This window comes from Peromyscus maniculatus, chromosome 2, assembly GCF_049852395.1.
Source record: "Peromyscus maniculatus bairdii isolate BWxNUB_F1_BW_parent chromosome 2, HU_Pman_BW_mat_3.1, whole genome shotgun sequence".
In the NCBI taxonomy this organism is placed as follows: Eukaryota; Metazoa; Chordata; class Mammalia; order Rodentia; family Cricetidae; genus Peromyscus; species Peromyscus maniculatus.
In genome coordinates this window covers 29,446,280-29,468,492 of record NC_134853.1, presented here as the reverse complement: position 1 = coordinate 29,468,492, position 22,213 = coordinate 29,446,280, and the positions used below count along the sequence as shown (strand labels likewise).

Sequence of the window (22,213 nt, the reverse complement as noted above, 5' to 3'; positions counted from 1 at the left end):
GCAGTCTATCTTTACAATGGGATAGCTACTCATCAAATAAGGAACAGCCCATGAAACATTTAACATAAAATAATCTTTAAAAAAAAAAAAGCTACACTAAAGAGTATACAACTTCATTTACACGAAGTTCTAAAAAGGTAGCACTATTCTGTTTATACAGGGCACAAATTTTGTGTAGAAGGGTTAACTACAATGGAACATGAAGTCACTTTCTGGTACAATGGGAAAGTTCTCTAATGGATATTGACACCCAAATCTCATATTATAAATGAAAAGCCTTTTAATTTTATTGAATATAAATTATAACTGGACTTGAATAATTAAAATGCTATTTATTGGCTCCTACAGTTGAATACAACCTACTACCCATAGAAGGCAGACAGTAAATACTACTATTATTAAAAACCCACACAGGCCTCTCAGAAAGCAGATATAAAGCTTTAATTCACTGTGGGCATTTCTCCAACCATAGACAGCATTCAAACCAAGTGTCATACCACCATTCCTGTTAACTAGTTCAGGGCATATTACATGTAACATGGAGCACCGACTAAATATAAATACAGGAATTGAATACATGTAAGAAAATTTAAATAAAACAAAATTGAAAGACTAAAATCCATGAATACACAAACTGACATTACTTCTAGAATCATGTCATGGTGACAAGTTACAAAAAACCACAACTCCTTTTAAATAACAGTACCTAAAGATTTTTGAATACCCAGTTATTTTCATTTCCACATTGGATTTTCTCTTCTATACATGTAGGTTTGCTTCCAGACTGTAGACAAAACTTCTTGGATAATAAGGCCCACTTTATTTTCATGAGCACAGAAAGCAGTATTTATATTTGCTGTATTATATTGCGACATTTGTCAACATGTAACATAGACCTCTCAAGTGGTGGTATTAAAAAGCAAGTCCAAACAGTACTAAAAGTGGGGTTTCATACTGTAGTGGACATTTTTCATCCTAAGATGATGCCTCTAAAAACATTTAGAATATGTAATAGCCTTTCTCCATCCAAAATAAAAGAGTGATATTTAAAAAGCTGACTTTAAAAAACAAAACCAAAAAGTACTTCAGAAAACAAATCCTAAGATGTTCTGAGCTGTAATCTTCCTGAGTCTACTTTCATTTGGACCTAATTTTGCAGCCAATACTGCTATATACTGATTTAGGAATCACAATCTGGAGTCCTTGAACATGAACTTCAGATCCTACAGAATTCTGAAAGGACTCCTATATTCCCAACTAATTATACAACAATCACATTTCATATAAAAAAAACTGTGAATTTTAACTAAGTCATAGCTATGTTTAATAGTTAATAAGTGATGAAAATATATGCACAGCTGTACACAGATCACCATCAGTGCAGGAACAAAAGTATCATTTGATGCATATCAAATCAACTCCTAAATAGCCTATTTGAATATATTTATTTTCATGTACTCTGATACAGTATTAGAAAGGACTGCATATAATTATGGAGACTGCTGCAAATACATGATGCTATTAAGTGTTCTGTATCAGCATGCACAGATTACTATTTAAAAGTTTCTCATATATATATATCTTAACACATATATTACAAGATACAATATATTTAAAGCATTTAATAATTTTAATCCAAATTATTTTAATTGACCTAAGTGGGGACAAAAATTTCCTCAAACTGTCATAATACAGTATTAAAATATTACTTGAGTTGACATTTAAACTTATTACATGTTATCCCTAAAATTCCAAAATTCATGAAAACTCCTATCATAAATAAAGACGTATGATTTCTCAACAGCAGTTTGTTTACCCACCACACACACAGCTTGCCAAGACTTTGGGGATTATACAACAGTAACATGCTGGTAGCTATAGGTGACAAGAATTAAACATAGCAGTCTCTTTTCATTCTGAGTATCTTTATTTCAAACTAAATAAAGCTTCCCTCAATACAAACTGAAAAAACATTTTTCCTTTATTTAACATTCACTAGAAGGATAAATAAAACTAAGAACCTTTATTGTCTTTTAGGAGTAGCAAAACAATTATTTCAGTTACACTGAGGAAATCACGGGTAAGGAAGGAAGGACAGTTTAGATTTCTTTCCATTTGGGAAGCATATTTTATCACACAGTCACGAAAACTTACAAATCAGATTTCTTGGTTCATGGTCATTTATGGCTTACTGAAAAATACTTCAGGCTAAAATAAATGTTTGTGAATAATACATGGACTGTTTTTAAAAATCATATAGTAAATGTTCTCATGTACATTAGAATCCTTATGATGAAAGGAGTCTGCAAATGGGGATGGTTTTTGTTTGTTTGTTTTGCCTTTTACTCTCAGAAAGATCCTTGCTTTTGACCTATTCAAGATCCTATCTGCCAATTTCCATATTCTTAGGTTAGTAAGTCACCGTTACAAGACACCTGCAATAAGGAACCAAGGTGCCTCAAGTGCAGGTACCATGAGGGGCAATAGGACACAAGAGACACTCATGATGCTATCTGCTGCACTCAATCTGGAATACTGGACTAGCTAGAGGATCAGATGGGAAGTGTTTAGGATGACCCACTGGTATATTACTGTATTAGTTTCTTTCAAATTAATCTGCCCTTCAAACTGGAGAACTGCCAGGATAACATCACTCACTATTCCTGGTTTTGATATGCTCCTACAACATGAGAATTGAACTGAACTACAATGATTGTAATGTCATCTCTATACATCCGAGCAAGTTCTTCAGGAAGACTAAGCATTTTAGAGAGTCGTTCATGATCAACAGCTCCAAACTCATTGTTGCCTACAGCATGGCGAATGAGATGGGTTGCTGCATTCTGATCCTCAAAGACGGATGACATCTTTGCTCTCCTTTCTGTTAAAAGGCCATGCATCTGTCCCAGAGTCACCTTGTACCCACCAACAGCTATTGGCTGTTGGTGATGCATACCAGTTAAGTACTCACCCACAATCCTAACCACATCCTGTCTATGCATCGTCTCCCACAACCCATCGGTTGCCAACACCAGGAATTTATCCTGTGGCCTTAATCGGTGGTAAGTTACCTCTGGCTCAGCAGTGAGATAAGGAGGTGTATGATAGTTGGGAGGGATAAACTTGGTATATTCATTGTCATTCAACTGGTCTGGGCCAGACTCTATCACTCTCTTTTGAAGGTCAATGCTCCATTTGAACTTTACATCTCCAAAAGCCCTAAAAGGCATCAGCAAACCAAGCAGTCGATCCTGCTTCACCACACTCTTGGCCTCATTCTTTGGGTGTTCCAATTTCAGACGTTCTAATTCTCTTTCATTCTGAGCATTGTGGTCATTAGAAAGTGTGACTGCTGACCAAGAGCCATCTTCTTCTTGCACACCCAGCATGGCTCTACTATCGCCAGTATTAGCCACATGGAGGTCAACACCATCTACATGGGCCACACAAGCAGTAGCCCCAGAAAATGCCACCCGAAGCACCAGATAATTTAGAAAAGAATTAGGATCACCAACTTGAGCCTCCAATGAAATGTCATTATCAAGTCTCTTGAAAGCATTAATTAAAGCCTCCTTAACATCAATATCAGCTGATTCTCCAGTATTGAGGTCTATAAGTTCTTGCCAGTAAGTCCTCAAGCTGTTGAAATACAATTTGGATGCCTCCTTACTGAAGTAATCATTGGGGTGCTTATGCCACTGAAGGATAGGCAATAGTGCCCGACCACTCTCCACTGCATTTTCAATCTCTAGCAAAGTCTCATGGGGTAACAAGGAAACAGCAATGTAATAGAAGAGTCTTTCACTGACTGCCTGGGAACAAGCACAACCTGCATGACCATCAAAAACCCCTAAAAGCATCCCTCTGGTCTGCAAGCAGGTTGCTGCACTTCTCCGGTCCTCAATGGGTGCATTTGCAGGCAGCTGATTGCTGTCAAATCCAAGAATGGAACTGACATTTTTGCCGTCAAATTCAGGTACTTTGAAGCTGTATTCATTAGCTTTAAGGATGCTGTTGACTTGTGGAGGTGTGAGGTAAAATTTCTGAGGTGTAGAAGCATATCTCCTTCCTTGAGTATACTGCCACCAGTTCTCCCTTGGTCTACAAAAGGTAGCATATGCTGGATGGGGTGTGTATCTCAGACGATTCTGAGGAATGTACGGTGGTGAACAGCAGAGATGTTTGTGGTGGCAGTAACATGCAGTGCCATAGATTCTGCTCAGTTCACAGTTACGGAAGAGAGGAAAAAACAGTTGAGTCGGTGCTGGCATGGCATCAGAGAACAATGGTAGGCTGGACGTTCTGACTGGGATTCCTAGAGAGCAATTAAGACAGATACACACACAGAAAAGTTACACTCCAGATTATTTGACAAGCTTTGCTTTATAGAAAATACTAAGGGAATTTATATGAAAGTCCGTATGCTAGGTAATTTCTATGGGGTGTTTTATGGTAATTACAAGCCTTAGCCATTCATGAAGCCAAGACTGAACTATACTTAAATTTCTCTTTCCTTTGTATTTCTGTGTGCAGTATAAACTGCTCAGCATACACATAGATCTGGCTGGAGAAAGCTGAGCAGGAAGTTATGTAACACTGTGCCGCAGCAGTCTACCTGCCCAATCACCCTTCTCCTTCTCTATGCTTTTTTAAAGGCGGCCTTAGATCTCCCATTTGTCCAGTTACTTCTACCATTTATGAAGATCTGTTCCTTGACCTGTGGTCAATCTGTTGGCATTTGACTGCACATGGCTATCACTAAAAGTGTTAATATATATCCTTAACAAATGCATATTTATACATTATTGGTAAATGATATAAATATACCACTGTACTAAGACAATGTTCACTTAACTTACATAAAACATTTCCGACATAAAATTAAAACAGAAATTCAGTGGACGGTCTTGTAAAGTTTCCTTCTTTGTACCAGTGTGCCAACTTAGTGAGCTAAAGAGGTCTGCTCTTCACCAACTGATCCCAGAAATGACAGTTCACCTCTCTGGGGCTCTCCCCACCAAACTTTAAGTGACTCCATGGAAGCAGACATGCTAAAGCCTCTTTAGGATCCATGCTTTTATGTTTGATATATTGGGGCTTTGAAATCAAATGCAGGCTTTTTTGATTCATTGCTGAATTTTCCTGTGCCATTTGTGATTAAAAAAATTCAAGTATTCTTAGCTATAAACCTGATCTTGGTAACATAAAGGGATCCCATTTCAGAATTTAATTAACCTGTCACCATTGTTCCTTGCTTAGCGGTCATAAGAACAAGCTATAGAAATATTATTTCATCTACTAGAGATCCCTATTTACTCCTTAGGGAATGTTTTCTCTTTCAGTTAAAAAACATATATTTACCTGTCATAAGAAAGCAACAAAGAACTATAAATTAAGTCCAAGGTTTGGGTTATAACAGTATAGCATTAGGAGTCTCCTGAAGACATTATTTTACAATAGGTATTTATCTAGAAAACTTAAGTGAACATAAATCACTATTTCAAATAATGTATACCAGAAAAAAAATCTGCAGTAACATATTTTCTTTGAATTCCTAAGATGCTGTCTGAAGTATTCACTTAACCTACAAGAAACAGACTTTAGAACTGCTTTAAAGAAACAAATAAAGATTAAAAAAGAAACAAATTTTATTATCAACTATTTTTTCCAAAAGCTGAATCTACTAAGAAAAAAGATGAAGCATCTCAGTGTTAAGTAATTTTCATGTACTTGTTGGTGGGTACTAAGGAAGTAAAAAGTGAAAAGGAGGGAAGAGAGAAAACCAAACATTGAAAATTCAGCTTTGTGTCTGCTTTTGTAGAGAGCACCAAACTCAGCTGCTGGATAGGATGTCTTCTGTAAATAGTCAAGTACTCGACTACCAAGAAGAGACTTGTTTCTAAACCCAAAGACAAAAGTACACACCAGAGAGAACTATAGTTTCATAAGTAATCCTTCTGAAATGAGAAAAGGAAACTCCTAATAACAAGAATTTACTGGTACTAACCACCTAAATAACAACAGTTCAAACTGAACACCTGAAAGTCATCCAAAGGTTAAGGGTACAGGACTGAGCCAGGGGATGTGTGCAAATGTGGTGTCACACCAACAGTGGCTTGTAGATACATACCATACCTCCTTTTCATGCATGTATGCAAAAAAGCTATTTTATGCTGCAAATACTATGATTAAAAACTGAAATATAGCCGGGCGTGGTGGCGCACGCCTTTAATCCCAGCACTGGGGAGGCAGAGCCAGGCGGATCTCTGTGAGTTCGAGGCCAGCCTGGGCTACCAAGTGAGCTCCAGGAAAGGCGCAAAGCTACACAGAGAAACCCTGTCTCGAAAAAAAAACCAAAAAAAAAAAAAAAAAAACTGAAATATAGGTTCAATTATAATCAAAGTAAATTTTCTCCGCAATTTGTTTGTACTACTTTAAAACTTAAGGTGGGGGGGGGAGGGGGGGCAAAGGCATAACAGTTTAACATCTACTCAAGGAATAACACAGCTAGGAAACCTTCCCATTCCTTAAGTTCCCGGGATTTGATAGTTTTCTGCTTTTAAAGTCAATTAGAAATCAATGAAACCTGGTAGCAAAAAAGCTCAGGATTCATGCAGCAGGTGCTTTGAATATTTAAATTCAAGCCCTCTACATTTTTTCTTGACAGCAAACGTATTTGAGATTAAAAGTCAAAATAGCAGAAAGTGAGTGATTTGTTTTCAACTCTATCTTTTCAGTTATTCACAGCTTAGCATATGGATCGCATTCCAGTTCTTCAGCTCCTAACGTGCTTTCAAAAGGCAAATTCTTAGGGAAGTTGAATTCATCAAAGTCTGCCCTTTAATTAATAAACATTCTATCAGGTCAGGACCAATTATATATAGTATTTTCATCAGATCAGAAATGGTACAAGTCAATACGCTACTAAATGCTTTGAAAAATTCTTAATGGCCTTCTAAGCTGCCTGTGATTCAACAGAAAACCTCTGTGAAATCCTGATAAACTTGCTAAATTAACAAAATAAAAGCTTCCTCATCAGGCAATAAAAATATTAAGGTAGTTGTTGGTAAACTGGAATAATCTCACATTCTTGTTTTTTTCAAGTTCATACACCATCATGGCTCAGACTTGGCAACACTCTGTGCAGCATCTCAGTCCTAGGCAGATTTGGCTGATATTGGCAATGACTAATAAAAAGATGCGCTGTAACCAGAAACAGAGAGAGCTCCGTCTATTCTTGCTGATGTGTTCGGCAAAGCCTGTGCCAAGAAATTATTCCACTTCATCAATAAACCCACTGGCCAAATCAATTAAGAAATGATACTGGCGCACCTACTCCGGAGCTTCTCGGCCTTGCAAAGCTGATGCAAATGAAAAGAAATACACTAGTCATTACATGTATCAGAACCTCCGTTTATGTAATCTAATTGCATTAAACACCCTGCATAAAGGTCTGTGGTTCTTCAGCCTTTTCTGGAAATGCCTAGCCATTTCACATCTCAGTATCTCCAAGAATGAAGAAACCCTTTTCCTTAAGACGCAAGGCACCAAACCATCACTTGTTTGCTCAGTTTCGTTTGTCCCTACCCCAAAATCGTACTTACTAAGACATCAAAGGAATTCTTCTGGTCCAGAGCGCCTTTGTCTCCCTTTTCCTATCGCCCCCCTGGATTCCGCGCGGACCCCTAAGAGCCATCCATTCATACACAAAATCAGTCACCATCCTTCCTGGGTACCCAACACAGGCAGTTAGGTGAATACCTACCAATTCGTCTGGGCCCGGGACACACACACATTCTCCTGTCATCACAACACGGAGCCGACAACATCCACAAACCGCGCGGACAGCAGCAGCGACAGCAGCAGCGGCCCATTGAAAGCAAGGCAGAGATGCTCATTAGAGGAGGCGGTGGCGGGGAGGCGGGAGCGGAGGAGGGGCGAGGTCTCGCAGCAGCCCAGTGAATGGGCTGGGAGGGAGGAGAGCGCGGAGGGGGGAGAAAGGGGAGGGGAGAAGAGGAAACCAAACAAACCCACCCTGCCGGCGGGGCGGCACCACAGCCCTAGGCGGGGGACTCCGGGAGCGCGGACAGGCGCGGCGCGGCCGCTCCATGCCGCCGGCGCGCCGAGCCCCCGGGCGCGCAGCATCCTCCGGCCCGCCCGGTCCCGCGCGGCGCCCGCTTCCGCAGACCTCGAGGCGCAGCCCGCCGCGGGCAGCCGGCGCGGCCACGCGGGCCCGAGCGTGTCAGCGGCCGGCCGAGGCGGACACGCCCCGGCCACGGCGGACGTCCCACGCGCTGACAGCCCGGTACCGCCCGGGCCCCGCGGCGGCTCGCCCCGACCGAGGCCCCGCGCGCACCCGGCCGGCCCTCCGCCCGCGGTCGCTGCCCACGCGCGCCCTCCACCTCCCCGCCCTGACGGCCCCTCACGACCCGGCAGCGGTGGACGAGGATACGAACCGGGCACCGGAGAGCACCCGCCGCCGTCTGCCTCGGGTGGCGGCCGCACCCCTCCGTGCGCGTCCTCCCCTCAGCACCGCGCAGCTCCCCGGAGCGCGGCAGCTCGGCCCAGGCCGGCCCACTCCGCGCCCCTGCCTCGCCCGGCCGCCACCCCGCCCCGCCCCCGCGTGCGCTCGTGCGCTTCCCGCCTTCCCATTGGCTGGGCGATGGCGATTGGGCGGGGCCCGGCGAGCGAGGCCCCGGCCAGAGGGGCGGGGGCGGAAGAGGGCGCGCTCCCCGCCAGTTTTGTGACGTCACGGGGGTCAGACAATCCCTTCCATTTGGCACGGCCTGCCTATTGGCTCCACGCGTGCGCGCGCTCCCGTGGCCACGCCCTGTTGCTGGTGCAGGTGGGTCTGCGCGCGCCGCCGCCCCGATGATGGACAGCTTTGAGGGGGTTGGCCCGGGGCTCGTAGATGAGGAGGTACCTGGGCAGGCTCCAGCGTCCCGGTGCGCCTCTCCTCCGGAGCCGCTTGCTCCCCCGCGGGCGGGCTTCCGCGAATGCCTGGCACCTCTGCAGGGCCCGCGTGGCGCGCTAGACCGGCCTGAGGACCAGGCCTCTGCTGCACCGGGCTGCCACGGGCAGACCGCGGGAGCGACTCACCCCAATGGGGACCTCAGCTCCCCGACCTGTTAAGTGAGGCGTGGCGGAGAATCTTGGATGTGTATTGCTTCATTCATTCAAGACCAAGCTGCTGATTTTAGGAGGATTAAGTCGGATGGTGTTTTCTATTATTTTTCTCAGTGCCCTTGAAGTCCCAGGGCTTAGGCCAAAGGGAAGTTTGATGAAGGAATTCTTGCCTTTGTAGAGTAGGTGTGTGCTCATGTTCTCTGAAGGACTTTGAAATCAGCATTCCCTCCTTGGTCCTGACTCATTCAGTCATGAATAAACAAATACAGCCAGTGGAAGTGGGAAGAACCTTTTAAGTCATTCCCAGTGACAAAATCCATCTCCCTCCCATGAGACTAAGTTTGCTCATCTGTGAGGTGAGGTTAGGTTTAGGACTTCATTACCACTGTATGTGCTAAACAAGACACTAAAGGCTTCTATCCTTACTGCCATCCACAAATGTCTCTTTATGGGATGATGGCTTCTTGTCTACATCTACATAGATGCCATATTCATGACATAGAAGTTTCTTGGGAGATGTCAGGTAAACTACTGTACTTCTGCTCAATGTTAGTGAGTTGACTTTGATTTATTGCATACATTAACAGAAGTTAGCAAAGTGATGTGGACTAGATAAGAGAACTGCCAGGTTTACTGTGTTTTATTAATCTGAATTATTTAAATTTTTATGTAGTAAAGGAAAAGCTTTATATAAGCAAACATGTAATTCATAATTCCTGAATCTTTGCCCATCCCCAGGGGAGGCTTATGGACAAAGAAGATGAAGGTGGATTAGAATAGAACAGCTACCACAGGTAACTCTCCCAACCAACGACAAGGTAAGGTGCCCTTAGTCCCTTGCCATTCTCTTTTAGAGCAAGGAGATATATTTCTCCTCCCCTAAAAACAATCACACTCTGGCAGTTTCTGTTTAAATAGAGTCCCAGCATATCTTGACCAAGGGCTCAGTGTGGCCTGAATTTGTTCTGGGTACATGCACAGGAAGGCAAAACTGTCCTCAAGTATAAGTTTAAGGGAGAATCCCTTATTTCCCATCTTATAACTATGCATAATTGGATGTGCATCTAATTAAAATCAGATGCATTGTGGGAAGGAACATGCACAGTTGAAAAAATGAATATAGGACCTAATCTACCAAGCAAAATATGACTCATATTACAACTTCTATCAACCAAACAGCTGTTACTGAACTACATAAAAGTAAACCCCAAACAATACTTTCAGGCCTTCAGTGTTCTCATGTAGCCTACTGCCCATCTTGAGTTTATCTTTCTCTGATCTGTATTATTGCTTCACTTTGAATAAAATTATCTTGCTATTTTTCAAATCTGTGTGAGCCCTTATTTCCAGCTCGTTGGATAAGAGGCCAAGAACCTTGAAACAACTGACTGCTGCCACCAATAAGGATTGTAAATAATGAGATTCCAGAATTTATACCTCCATTGAAAAAGACCTTGAAAGCTGTTGCACTGACTAATTTCCTCATAACACAATGCTGTCAGTGTCGCATAAAATTTCTTTTTCGCGGGCGGTGGTGGTGCACGCCTTTAATCCCAGCACTCGGGAGGCAGAGGCAGGCGGATCTCTGTGAGTTCGAGGCCAGGCTGGGCTACAGAGTGAGCTCCAGAAAAGGCGCAAAGCTACGCAGAGAAACCCTGTCTCGAAAAACCAAAAAAAAAAAAAAAAAAAAAAATTCTTTTTCAAACTAATTTTCATATCTGCATGGAAAATTCTAACTTGTTTTACTATATCCAACATTTTAGTTTTATACCAGGATGGTATTGATTTTTCCATCTTATTCTTCAGAATTCTGAATGACCTGGCTATATTTGAAAATAATGCTGATTCTCAAAAATAAAAAAAAAAGTTATTTGCCACCACTAAATATAGTCAAAAGAATTTGTCATCAAGATTGAATGCCAAGATATTTCTGGAATTGGAATAAAGCCTCCGCAGAGTGATGACTTTGAAATAATCTCAGAGGTGTAAGTTCTATTCTCTAGTTACATGATTGAGTGACATGCACATTGTAACACACCAGTCTACAGCGGTTACAACGCCTGTGTACTGGATGAGGTTCTCTGCCTTGTTTCTCCTCTGGCATGCTCTTAACTCTCTTTCTGGATGGAGGCTGCCCAGCTGGGCTTCCTTCAGTAGTGCTATGTGTTGTTATGTGGCCAGGGCTAAGACAAAACCTTGGATTTTGCACTGTGACTTTCTCAGCCACCAGAACCTGTTGGTATATCAACATTGAAAGGTGTTGAAAAGTAACACTAAAACAACCTAGGATTGTTGTAGAGAAGGAACAGGCAAAGAGAAAGCAGGATCTTTGAAAAAAAGAACTATGGCACAAAGAAAGCACCATGCAAACAAACTAACAAAATGTCTCTCCTCCACAGATGCCTTTGAGATACCAACACAGGGAGAAGTGGCAGTAACATTTAAGTTGTTTTCTTGGCACACAGCAGATGATCCAGTAGCCTCAGAGGTTCTAGCCAGGAAGCTTAAAATAGACTTGCACAGGGGTGTGAGATGCTGTCAGCCTGATGGTTGCTGACTGTCTGGCCTTTGCTAAAATCAATCAGAAGAAAGGCTGGTTCTCCACACTTCTGACTCTCTACAGGTCTTCTGGGAACTGAGCAAGTAATTAGTAACTACAATAATCAATACTTGTTTTCTTACTCAGTGTTAAGTTGATTCTTGAAATTAATGGTACTTGGAGTCTGTCTTAGTCACTGTTCTGTTGTTCTGAAGAGACACCATGACTAAGGCAGCTTAGTACTGTGGGATGTTGTTCTGTATGCTGTGAATGTGTGTTGCTCTGATTGGTTGATAAATAAAACACTGATTGGCCAAGTGCTGTGGATATCGATCGCTCTGTATGCTATGAATGTGTTGCTCTGATTTGGTTGATAAATAAAATGATGATTGGCCAGTAGCCAGGCAAGAAGTATAGTATAGGCGGGACAAGCAGGGAGGAAAATTCAGGCAACAGGAAGACTGTGTTAGGAGATGCTGCCAGCCACCGCCGCCATGAGAAGATGTAAAGTACTGGTAAGCCACAAGCCACGTGGCAACTTACAGATGAATAGAAATGGGTTAATTTAAGATATAAGAACTAGATAGCAAGAAGCCTGCTACAGCCATACAGTTTATAAGTAATATAAGTATCTGTGTGTTTACTTGGATCTTAGTGGCTGCGGGCCCCAGTGGGACTGGAGAAAACTCCAGCTACAGCCAGTAGCCAGGCAGGATGAGCAGACAAGGAGAATTTTGGGAAGAGAAAGGCTGAGTGAGGAGTTGCTAGCCAGACACTAGGTGGGTGAGAGATTTGTCCCAATTGTGGGCCAGGTGGGACACAGGAAATCTCCCAACTATCGCTTATATGAAAGAAAGCATTTAATTAGGAGCTGGTTTACAGTTTCAGAGGGGAGCATCATAGCACACAGGCAGACATGGTGCTGGAGAAGAAACTGATCCCCAGGCAGCAGACATAGACACTAGATCTGGCCTGGGTTTTTAAAACCTCAAAGCCCACTCCCAGGAATACACCTCCTTCAACAAGGACATACCTTCTAATCCTTCCAAGAAATTCACCAACTGTAGACTAAGCATATAAATATATGAGCTATAGGGGTCATTCTCATTCAAACCATCACATTCCACTCCCATAGGCTTGTAGCCATATAAAATGAATTTAATTTAATCCAACTTCAAAAAATCCCCATAGTCTTTCAATATCAATACTGTTTAAGTCCATAATTATTCTGAGACTTTGTTAAGGTTCAAACTCAGGACAAACTGAGGTGCTTACTTAACATATCAAAGTGGATCTGGCCTCCAGGTACTCCTAGCATCCCTCAGTTCCCACCTGTTACAGGGTATGGCTGGCATACCCTGTCCTCTGCTCTGAACTCTCGAGCCCAGAGGCTTGGCTGCCCCCTCCCAGGGTCTTCCCTATATAATCTAAGACATTTTGGTTACCTGCCCCTTTTGTGCCTTTGGTCTCTTGGCTGCTCCATCTCATTCCCCTCCCTCCCCTCTCTCTTCCCTGTTGTTATTTGTTTTTGTTCTTTTTTGGGGCACCACCCAGCTCCCCAATAAATCACACATGGAGGCTTATACTTAATTATAAATGCCCAGCCTTATCTTGGCTTGTTTCTTGCCAGCTTTTTTAACTTTAAATTATCCTATGTTTTGCCTCTGTGTTTTTTCTGTTCTCTTCTGTGGCATGCTGTGTAGCTGGGTGCCTGGCCCCTAGAGTCCTCCTCCTTCTCTGGCTGCTGCTTCTCTCTCCTCCCAGATTTCACCTATATATTCTCTTGCCTGCCAGCCCTGCCTATCCTTTTCCTGCCTCACTATTGGCCATTCAGCTCTTTATTAGACCATAGATGTTTTAGACAAGTACAGTAACACAGTTTCACAGAGTTAAACAAGTGCAACATAAACAAAGTAACACATCTTAAAATAATATTCCCCAACACTTCCCCTCCCACCCCTGACATGGCCCAGCTCAGTATGACATGTCCACTCTGGACTCTCCCAGATGGCCCTGCCTCTGGCTATGCTCTCCCTTTTATCTATATAAACTTTTTCCTCCACCATACCTAGGAGCAGTCATGTCCTTTCCTTTTTATTTCTTTTTTTTTCATTCAAGACTCAAGGCAATCTATTAACTGTAACCCCCTGTAAAATCAAAATTAAAAAAGCAGATCACGCCGGGCAGTGGTGGCACACGCCTTTAATCCCAGCACTCGGGAGGCAGAGGCAGGTGGATCTTTGTGAGTTCGAGGCCAGCCTGGGCTACCAAGTGAGTTCCAGGAAAGGCGCAAAGCTACACAGAGAAACCCTGTCTTGAAAAACAAAAAACAAAAAAAGGAAAGAAAGAAAAAAGAAAAAGAAAAAAAGAAAAAAGCAGATCACATACTTCTAACATACAGTGGCACCAAATATGCATTACCATTCCAAAAGGGAGAAAAAGGAGCATATTGAAGAAATACTAGACCAAAGCAAGACTGAAATCTAGATGGGCAGACTCCAAACTCTGCATATCCATGTCTGATGTCAAAGACTCTTCAGATCTTCAATTCATTTCAGCTTTGGTGACTGAAATATACTTCTTTCTTTGGGGATGGTTCTACTCCCTGTTAGCAGCTTTTCTTGACAGGTATCCCATAACTCTGACATCTCCAACATCTTAGGGTCTCCAACACAATCTAGGATTCACCTTCATAGCATGGCCTCTCTGGACCTTCATGTAGGTACTGCCTTGCCAAATGCTTGGCCTCAGTTGGTTTCCTTAACCTTAGACAAGCAAGATTCCTCAGCCCATTTATTCCTGTATCCTTGACTCTTAAGCCAGAACCACCTGGCTGGAGTGCCAAGTTCTGCTTGCTGGGTTAGAACCAGGGACCCTCATTTTATTACATTGCATAAGCTTTCAGTTGTTGGTTTCCTTTGAGACTTAAGCTTTTCTTTAATGCCTTTTGGTAAGTTGGAAGCTTAGCTGGATGCGATCTTGCCCTGAGGTCACTACTTTCCTTGTTCCATTAGCATCAGGCTTTTCTTTAAACTTCTTCACTCCTGGAACACAGGACTTCTCTTCAACATCACCTTTCCTGGTGTTCTTTTTCTCCTTGCCCCACTTGCTCCTTTTCACTGTAGATCTGTACAAGAGTGATCTCTAATAACCATGTGACATAGTCAATACTAGGCTGTCTTGAAATCTCCTCTGACAACAGTGTTCATCCAAAACTCTTTAATTCGGCCTCTGGTAGATATTTTTGGACAAGGGCAAAAAGCAGCCATATTCTTTATAGCAATATCACAAGAATGGTTGCTAGGGCACTTAACTAATGCCCTTCCCTTAAAAACCTCCTGAGCTGGGTCCACATTGCTCTCAGCACTGCTTCCAAGCTCCTCCTCGGATTGCCCAGTAAGCCCTGCTTAAAGTGTCTGTCTTAGGGTTTCTGTTGCTGTGAAGAGACACCATGACCATAGCAACTCCTATAAAGGAAAACATTTAATTGTCATTTACAGTTCACAGTTTCAGTCCATTATCATCATGGTGGGACATGGTGGCATATAGGCAGACATGGTGCTGGAGAGGAAGCTGAGAGTTCTTTCACCTTGACTTACAGGAAACAAAAAGTGGTCAGTCTCACTGGGTGTAGCTTAAGCATATATGAGACCTCAAAGCCTGCCTCCACAGTGACACACTTTCTTCCAACAAGGCCACAACTACTACAACAAGGCAATACTTCCTAATAGTGCCACTTCCTTTGGGGGCCATTTTCCTTTAATCAACCACATTCCATTCTCTGGCCCCCAAATCTTGTAGTAAAAATGCATTCAGTCCAACTTCCGAAGTCCCTAAAGTTGCATATAATGGTCTCAATGTATTTAAAAGTCTGAAGTTCAAAGTCACTTCTGAGATTCATTCAATGTTTTAAATGTAATACCCTATAAAACAAAAATGGGAAAAAATAGATAGCATACTTAAAACATATAATGGCACAGGATATACATTACCATTCCAAAATGTAGGGAAGGGAGGATAGTGAGGAAATACTGGACCAAAGCAAAACTGAAGACCAGCTCTGGAACTCCAAACTCTGCATCAAAGTACTCTTCGGATCTCCAACTCCTTTCAGCTTTGTTGACTGCAACACACTTCTCTCTCTTTGGCTCTTTCCACTCTGTCTTAGCAGCTTTCCTAGTCAGATATCCCACAGCTCTGGCATCTCTAACATCTTGGGGTCTCCAAGGCAATTCAGGCTTCAACTTCACAGCTTCAAACAATGGCCTTTTTAGGCCTCCTTTCAGGGACATCCCTGATACTAGCCTGGCCTCAGTGGCTTTCCTTAGTCATGGAGGCAAATTCCAGAACCCCTTTCTTCTATCCTTAACTCTAAAGCCAAAACCACGTGGCTGAAGCTGCCAAGTTCTGCTATTTGCTGGGCCTGAACATAGTCCCCTCGTTCAATTACATCTTCACCAACTTTCTCTATTCAATAATGTCCTTCACTGCCTAAACTTGGTTGCCCTAAAACTGGATCTGTAGACGAAGCTGGCCTCAAACTCGGAGATCCGCCAGCCTCTACCTTTAAGTGTTGTAATTAAAGGCATGGGCCACCACACCTGGCTCTTCCTTTTCACAAGTTGGAAACTTAGCAGGGTAGGATCTTGCCCTGAGGTCACCACTCCCTTTATTCCATTTCTTAATCTGTTTAACTCCTTGGATGCAGGACTTAGCTCCATTCTACTTCCTAGTATTCTTTTTCTCCTCAAATATTTTTCCTTGCTCAGCTTGCTCCTTTTCATTACGTATCTTCAATAGAGTTAATGCTAGTAACCACACACAGAGTCTATACTAGGCTGTGCTGTTTCAAGATTTCCCCTGCCAAGGGAATTAATCCAAAACTCTTCACTTTAGTCTCAGGCAAACTTTTTGTGTTGGCATTCTGGCCCTCCCCTTGGGCATCCACCCTGCATCCTGACATAAATCCTCTTTTAAGGAAAAGCCCCACCCTTCTTCTTCCTCTCCCCCTTCCTCCCTTCTCTGCCATGAGGTATGCACACCTCCACTTTCCCTCTTTACCTCCCTTTTCTCTTTCTTCCTCTCTCTCTCTTTCCCCCTCTCTCTCTTTATCTCTCTACTATAATAAACCCTTTCCATGTGGATGCCGTGCCTGGGGTGTGAGTGACTTTCCACCATGCCCCACCACCTGCCGCCACCCACCTCTGCATCTGTGTGACATGTCTCCCTCACCCGTGAGACACCTTGGTCCAACCCTCCAAGGCCTCCCACATGTGATATCATTACATTTTGGACAAGGGCAAAAGCCACATTCTTCACCAAAATACCACAAGAATGATTTCTATGCAACCTCTTTAGCACCCCCCCCCCACCCGTGCAGTTCAAATCACTCTTAGCACCACTGTCTTCCATGCTCCTACTGGCGTGGCCCTTAAACAGTGCTGAAAGCATTCCACTGCTTTCCTAACTCAAACTCCCAAAGTCTAAATTCCTCCAAAACACAAGCATGGTCAAGCCTATCACAGCAATACCCCAGTTCCTGGTACCAACTTCTGTCATAGTTCGTGTTTCTCTTGCTGTGAAGAGACACCATGATCATGGCAACATTTGATTGTTCAGAGCTTTGGTCCATTATCATCATGGCAGGGAGCATGGCAGCATGCAGGCAGACATGGTGCTGGAGAGGAAGCTGAGGGTTCTTACATCTTGACTCACAGGCAACAGGAAGTGGTGTGTCTCATTGGGCATGGCTTGAACATGTATGAGACCTGAAAGCCCACCTCCACAGTGACACACTTCCTCCTACAAGCCCACTCCTCCTAATAGTGCCACTTCCTTTGGGGGCCATTTTCTTTCAAACTACCACATTTTCTTTCAACTACATTTCTAGTCCAAGGTCCCGGAGTCTTCCATATTTCTCCAGCAAACAACATAGTCAAGCCTGTCACAGCAATAGGTCACTCCCTGGAACCAGCTTCTTCCTTAGCTGAGAGCTTTACATCCTGATCCACAGGCAACAGGCACAGAGAGACACTGGGCCTGGTGTGTTCTTTTGAAATCTCAAAGCCCACCCCAATAACATTCCTCCTCCAACAAGTAAGTACACACCTCCTCCCAAAAGGCCACACCTCCTAATCTTCCCAGGCAGTTCACCAACTAGGGACTAAGCATGCAAATATACGAACCCATGGGGACCATTTTCATTCAAACCACTAAATACAGTGAGATTAACAAATCGTCTACTGGACAGAAACAAGAAGAAGGGTTGTGGTTTATCTCACTCAGACCAGAGGCTGTTCTAGGTGCTTCACATTTGAAAAGGAGTCTCTTTTCATCAGATTTCAGAGGCAGTGCAGTGATTGAGGAGAAAGATAAAGCTACATTCTCTTAAAAGCAGGGACAGAGCTCTCCGGGCTAGTGGGCAGGCAATTTCTGTACAATCGTGGGTTTGCTGGGCTATCACCCCATCGGAAGTCAGGAAGCACCTGTGTGAGGTGGTCTGGGGCTCACAGGTAAGCAGCCATCTTGATAAAAGCACCTGAGCACCATCAACTTCTCTTATGGCTTTGTTCAGGGAATGCAAAGACATCTCCTTCCCACCAGGCAGGAGACCTTTGTCCTGACTTCAAGAGAAGCTTTGCTTTTCAAATATCAAAGGACAAACATGTATGAAGGCTCCTCTGGGGCTGGAGACTGTCTGTCCAGCTTGCTCACATGGGTCTTGGTAGAAATTTCTGTTCCTTGCATGTGGGCCTCTTCATTCGGCTGCTTACAGTATGGCAGCTCACTCCCCGAAGTGAGTAAAACCCAGACAGAAGGTTCAGCATGGGCCTGCGATCTTCAAAGTGACGCACAACCAGCCTGCACCATGCTGCCTCATAGGGGCCCTGAGTCAGCATGCTTGCGTTTGGCACCGAGAGCTGCCTCAAGTCCCTTTCTTTATCTTACAGACCAGGGGAGTGAACGTCAGCACATATGATGATCTGTTTTTAGTCTTCCTCCAGCCCCCCTTCCAATCACCAGGGCTGCCACAATTTCACCCATAAAACTTAGTGTACCTCACAAAATTCAAATCTTACCTCTAAGCCAGAACTAAACCACTGGACTTTCACATACTACTAAGGAGTCAAAATAACAAGCAGAATGGTTCATGTTTATATCCTCTGCATTTATTAGGAACAATTGTTTATAATTTTAGTTCCTTGCCCATTTTATGTGATAGAAAACATATAAGGGATAAAAAGATTTTATTGGTTCTACCCTGTATAAGAGGAAATTGTCAGTGTATTGAGAATCCCATAAATATATTTTTTGTGGAACATATTTCTACTGCATTGCTGAACGGCAGCCAGATTTTGTCAGAAAAATAAATTAGAAAATGATGTTTTCCTGGTTTCAGGGAACTGCTGGGCTCAGTGTTCACTTTTCATACCACAAATCCATGACTCACCAAAAAATGATCAGGATTTATGAGCACAGAGTGTTTCGTCTGCTGTTGGCTATCACTCGACCTTTTGATGATTCCTACTCTATACTGTGTCTGCAAATTCCATTCTCATTGGAACATGTATAAATCAGTATAACTGGCAATGTTTAAACACAGCTCCAAACCAGTCTCCTAGCTGAGGCTGTTCTTCCGGACAGGAGTGTTTACTATTTACTTCAACTTCAGTTTAAATCCGTAAAGCCATGGCTGTGTGCCTGTGGCGTTTGAATGTATTGGTACTTTATGTGCATCTTTAGGACTTCTGTGGTCTGCTGTGGCATGCCACTTGGCAAGTGGTGATCAGTTTTGTACAGGAAAGAATCTTTTCTTTACATCTGCCTGACTATGCAAGTATATTTGATAAATCGTTCTAGGATTCTTTATGTATTCTGGGCCTCGTGCCCTGAAAGGGAGAAAGCTAGACAATCTGTGTCAGCTAGGGACTGTCAAGATGACTCAGCAGGTAAAGTCTACCACCAAGGCTGAGAGCATGAGTTTGATCCCCAGGACTGACATGGTGGAAGGACATGGTGGAAATGACTCCCATAGTTTGTTCTCAGACCACTACCATGGCGTGCAGGTGCATGCATGCCCCCACCCTAAATATAAGAGCCTATGATGAAGCTGTTGGCTAGACATTGACAGGGATCATATGTAACAATGTGCAATAACAGAAGTTATACACAAAATGCTCAAGAAAGAAGAAAGATTGTTTCTCCCTGACAGGAAGGAGGGAAGTCAGAAAGACCACCCCTAGATTTGGGCTTCAGGATAATAATAGAATTTTCACTAACTTGTGCAGAATGTTTTTTTTTAATGGTGGACAATGATTCTTTTTTTTTTAATTAAGAGATTTTCTATTCGTTTTACATATAAGCCACAGATTCCCTCCCTCCTCCCACCCAGACAATGATTCTAAAAACCCTGAATTCCATAAGGTAACTGATTTCAAAACTTACTTAGATAAAGTTATGTTCAGCCCATGAGTTTTCTATTGTGTTTTCCTTTCTGAAGTCATGATAACAGTAAGTGTGACAGGCTTCTCTAATTGTAAAATGAAACTTGACAGACTCATTCTAGTGCACTCTGGGGGGTTTCTTAGTTAGGGTTTCAATTGCTGTGAAGGACACCATGACCACGGCAACTCTTTTTTTTTTTTTTTTTTTTTTTTTTTTTTTTTTGAGACAGGGTTTTTCTGTGTAGCTTTGCACCTTTCCTGGAACTCACTCTGTAGCCCAGGCTAGCCTCAAACTCACAGACATGCGCCTGCCTCTGCCTCCCGAGTGCTGGGATTAAAGGCGTGCGCAACCACTGCCCAGTAACCAAGGCAACTCTTATAAAGGAAAACATTTACTTGGGGTGGCTCCCTTACAGTTTCAGGGGTTCAGTCCATTATCATCATGACAGGGAGCATGGTAGCATGCAGGCAGATGTGGTGCTGGAGAAGTAGCTGAGAGTCCTACATCTTGCAGGCAACAGGAAATGGACTGAAAGTCACACTGATGGAAATGAGCATAAGAGACCTCAACTCCACCCCCACCCCACACACACAGTGACACACTTCCTCTCACAAGGCCACATCTCCTAATAGTGCCACTCCCTTTGGGGGCCATTTTCTTTGAAACCACCCCAGGAAGTTTTTTTTTGTTGTTGTTGTTTTTTATTGATTATTCCTTCAAATCCAAAGATTAGAGCCTTGTTATTGATGGCTACACATGAGCTGGGGTTGGAAGAGTGACGCACTTATATAGAAAGGAATACCTGCTTATTGGCCTAGTAGCTGCCTAGCCACATCTGCAGTAAGAGCACATTGATTTGCAACAAAGGAGAGAGATGTATACTTGCTTTATGCTAATTTTAAATGCTTTCCTTGTACTTGTCTGGTGAGTATTGGCGGAGGAGATAAGACCTAGAGAAGTGGAGAGTGTGAACTGCAGAAAGCAGTTGGCAACAGAGGAGCCAGCATGGGGAATCTCCCCACCCCAACCTTACACCATTAAATAAAATTAAGTTTGAGGAACAGATGCCTGTCGCTCACTTCTGTATTGAAGACTTAAAAAGAACCTTTGTATGTTGCTCCTGTCCCTGCTCCCAGAGTTTTTCAAGGGGAAGGGAGAAAGAATGAGCCGTTGGATCTGTATATCTAAGCAAGTCACCAGGAATCTTTAGCTGCCTGTGCCCAGTGTCCTCATTCAACTCTCTGGCTGTAGCAAAGCTTCACATCCATTCAAGCATGGACTGCTCTAGAACTACATCCATCCATTCAAGCATGGACTGCTCTAGAACTACATCCTTCCATTCAAGCATGGACTGCTCTAGAACTACATCCATCCATTCAAGCATGGACTGCTCTAGAGCTACATCCATCCATTCAAGCATGGACTGCTCTAGAACTACACCTATAACTTCAGTGGATCTGTCATCTTTGACAAGGGATTGAAGGAAAAGCACAAAGACTAAGAATAATAGCAAAAGGTGTTTAGAACAGTGTTGGGATTCCTGTGGATTCCTCTGAGGGCAGTGACCTTACAGGAACTTCTCTGTCCTGAGCTCCTCCCAACACAAGCACTTGTGAAGCCATCAAAGACTTCCGTGAAGACTTGCCAGACAACAATTAAATGACAGGTTTTGTTTCTGCTGTGCTCTTGAATTCAGTCGCTGTGGAGACTCAAGCAAGAGGGCTCTGAGGTCAGACGCACTTCGTTCAAGTCCGTGTGCCAACCTTTGCCAGCGCTGTTTCCTGCTCTCTATGTCAAGACTTAATAGCTCTTCACAGGCCTTTTACAAGCAGACGGAATGTGCGTGCAGTGAGCACAAGCTGCTACTTTTAAGGTTTAATTTCTGATATTGCTGCTTTCTGGGAAGAATGCCGTTTTCCTGTGCTGTTTTCTGTGGTTTGTCAGCTGAGACATGAGACTGAATGGTCCTGATTGAAGCCTAATTGGTTCTTTCAGGGCCCTTGAAATTAAAACATCTATACATGAACAAAAAGTACACTAATATTTCTAGGGCAGATCATTTCTTTTATATATTTAATCAAATGAACCAAAATTTCTTATCAA

At 43.1% G+C, this 22,213-nt stretch overlaps 2 protein-coding genes across 5 annotated transcripts; one reads left to right on the top strand and one right to left on the bottom strand.

The window, feature by feature from the left end:
• Window positions 1-419: 419 nt before the first annotated feature.
• Pdp1 (pyruvate dehydrogenase phosphatase catalytic subunit 1) lies at window positions 420-8,595 on the bottom strand. 4 transcript variants are annotated; one of them, XM_076563883.1, is made up of 3 exons: window positions 8,457-8,590; window positions 7,766-7,800; window positions 420-4,315 (listed from the first exon to the last, which is right to left on the bottom strand). In XM_076563883.1, exons 2-3 carry the CDS (start codon window positions 7,794-7,796, stop codon window positions 2,658-2,660), a joined length of 1,689 nt encoding a protein of 562 aa, XP_076419998.1. In that variant the 5' UTR covers window positions 7,797-7,800; window positions 8,457-8,590; the 3' UTR covers window positions 420-2,657. The 4 variants fall into 4 exon arrangements, with proteins under 4 accessions (XP_076419998.1, XP_042126773.1, XP_076419999.1 ...); XM_042270839.2 differs by lacking the exon at window positions 8,457-8,590 and adding an exon at window positions 8,035-8,138; XM_076563884.1 differs by lacking the exon at window positions 7,766-7,800 and having other exon boundaries at window positions 8,457-8,595.
• On the top strand, window positions 7,963-10,693 carry LOC121827157 (uncharacterized). Its single transcript, XM_076563498.1, has 3 exons — window positions 7,963-7,982; window positions 8,059-8,845; window positions 9,865-10,693. The coding sequence occupies exons 1-3, from the start codon at window positions 7,963-7,965 to the stop codon at window positions 9,904-9,906; spliced, it is 849 nt and encodes a 282-aa protein (XP_076419613.1). The 3' UTR covers window positions 9,907-10,693.
• The last annotated feature ends 11,520 nt before the right edge of the window (window positions 10,694-22,213 follow it).

What these genes read in the sequence shown, in the direction of transcription:
- Pdp1 (XM_006974944.4), bottom strand. Translation starts at nt 7,898, where the DNA reads ATGAGCATCTCTGCCTTGCTTTCAATGGGCCGCTGCTGCTGTCGCTGC. An exon ending in TCCCGGGCCCAGACGAATTG is followed by an intron (nt 4,316 to 7,765) that starts GTAGGTATTCAC and finishes ATTGCTCTCTAG; the next exon opens with GAATCCCAGTCAGAACGTCC.
- LOC121827157 (XM_076563498.1), top strand. Translation starts at nt 7,963, where the DNA reads ATGGGCTGGGAGGGAGGAGA. An exon ending in ATGGGCTGGGAGGGAGGAGA is followed by an intron (nt 7,983 to 8,058) that starts GCGCGGAGGGGG and finishes GCGGCACCACAG; the next exon opens with CCCTAGGCGGGGGACTCCGG. An exon ending in ACGCCCTGTTGCTGGTGCAG is followed by an intron (nt 8,846 to 9,864) that starts GTGGGTCTGCGC and finishes GCCCATCCCCAG; the next exon opens with GGGAGGCTTATGGACAAAGA.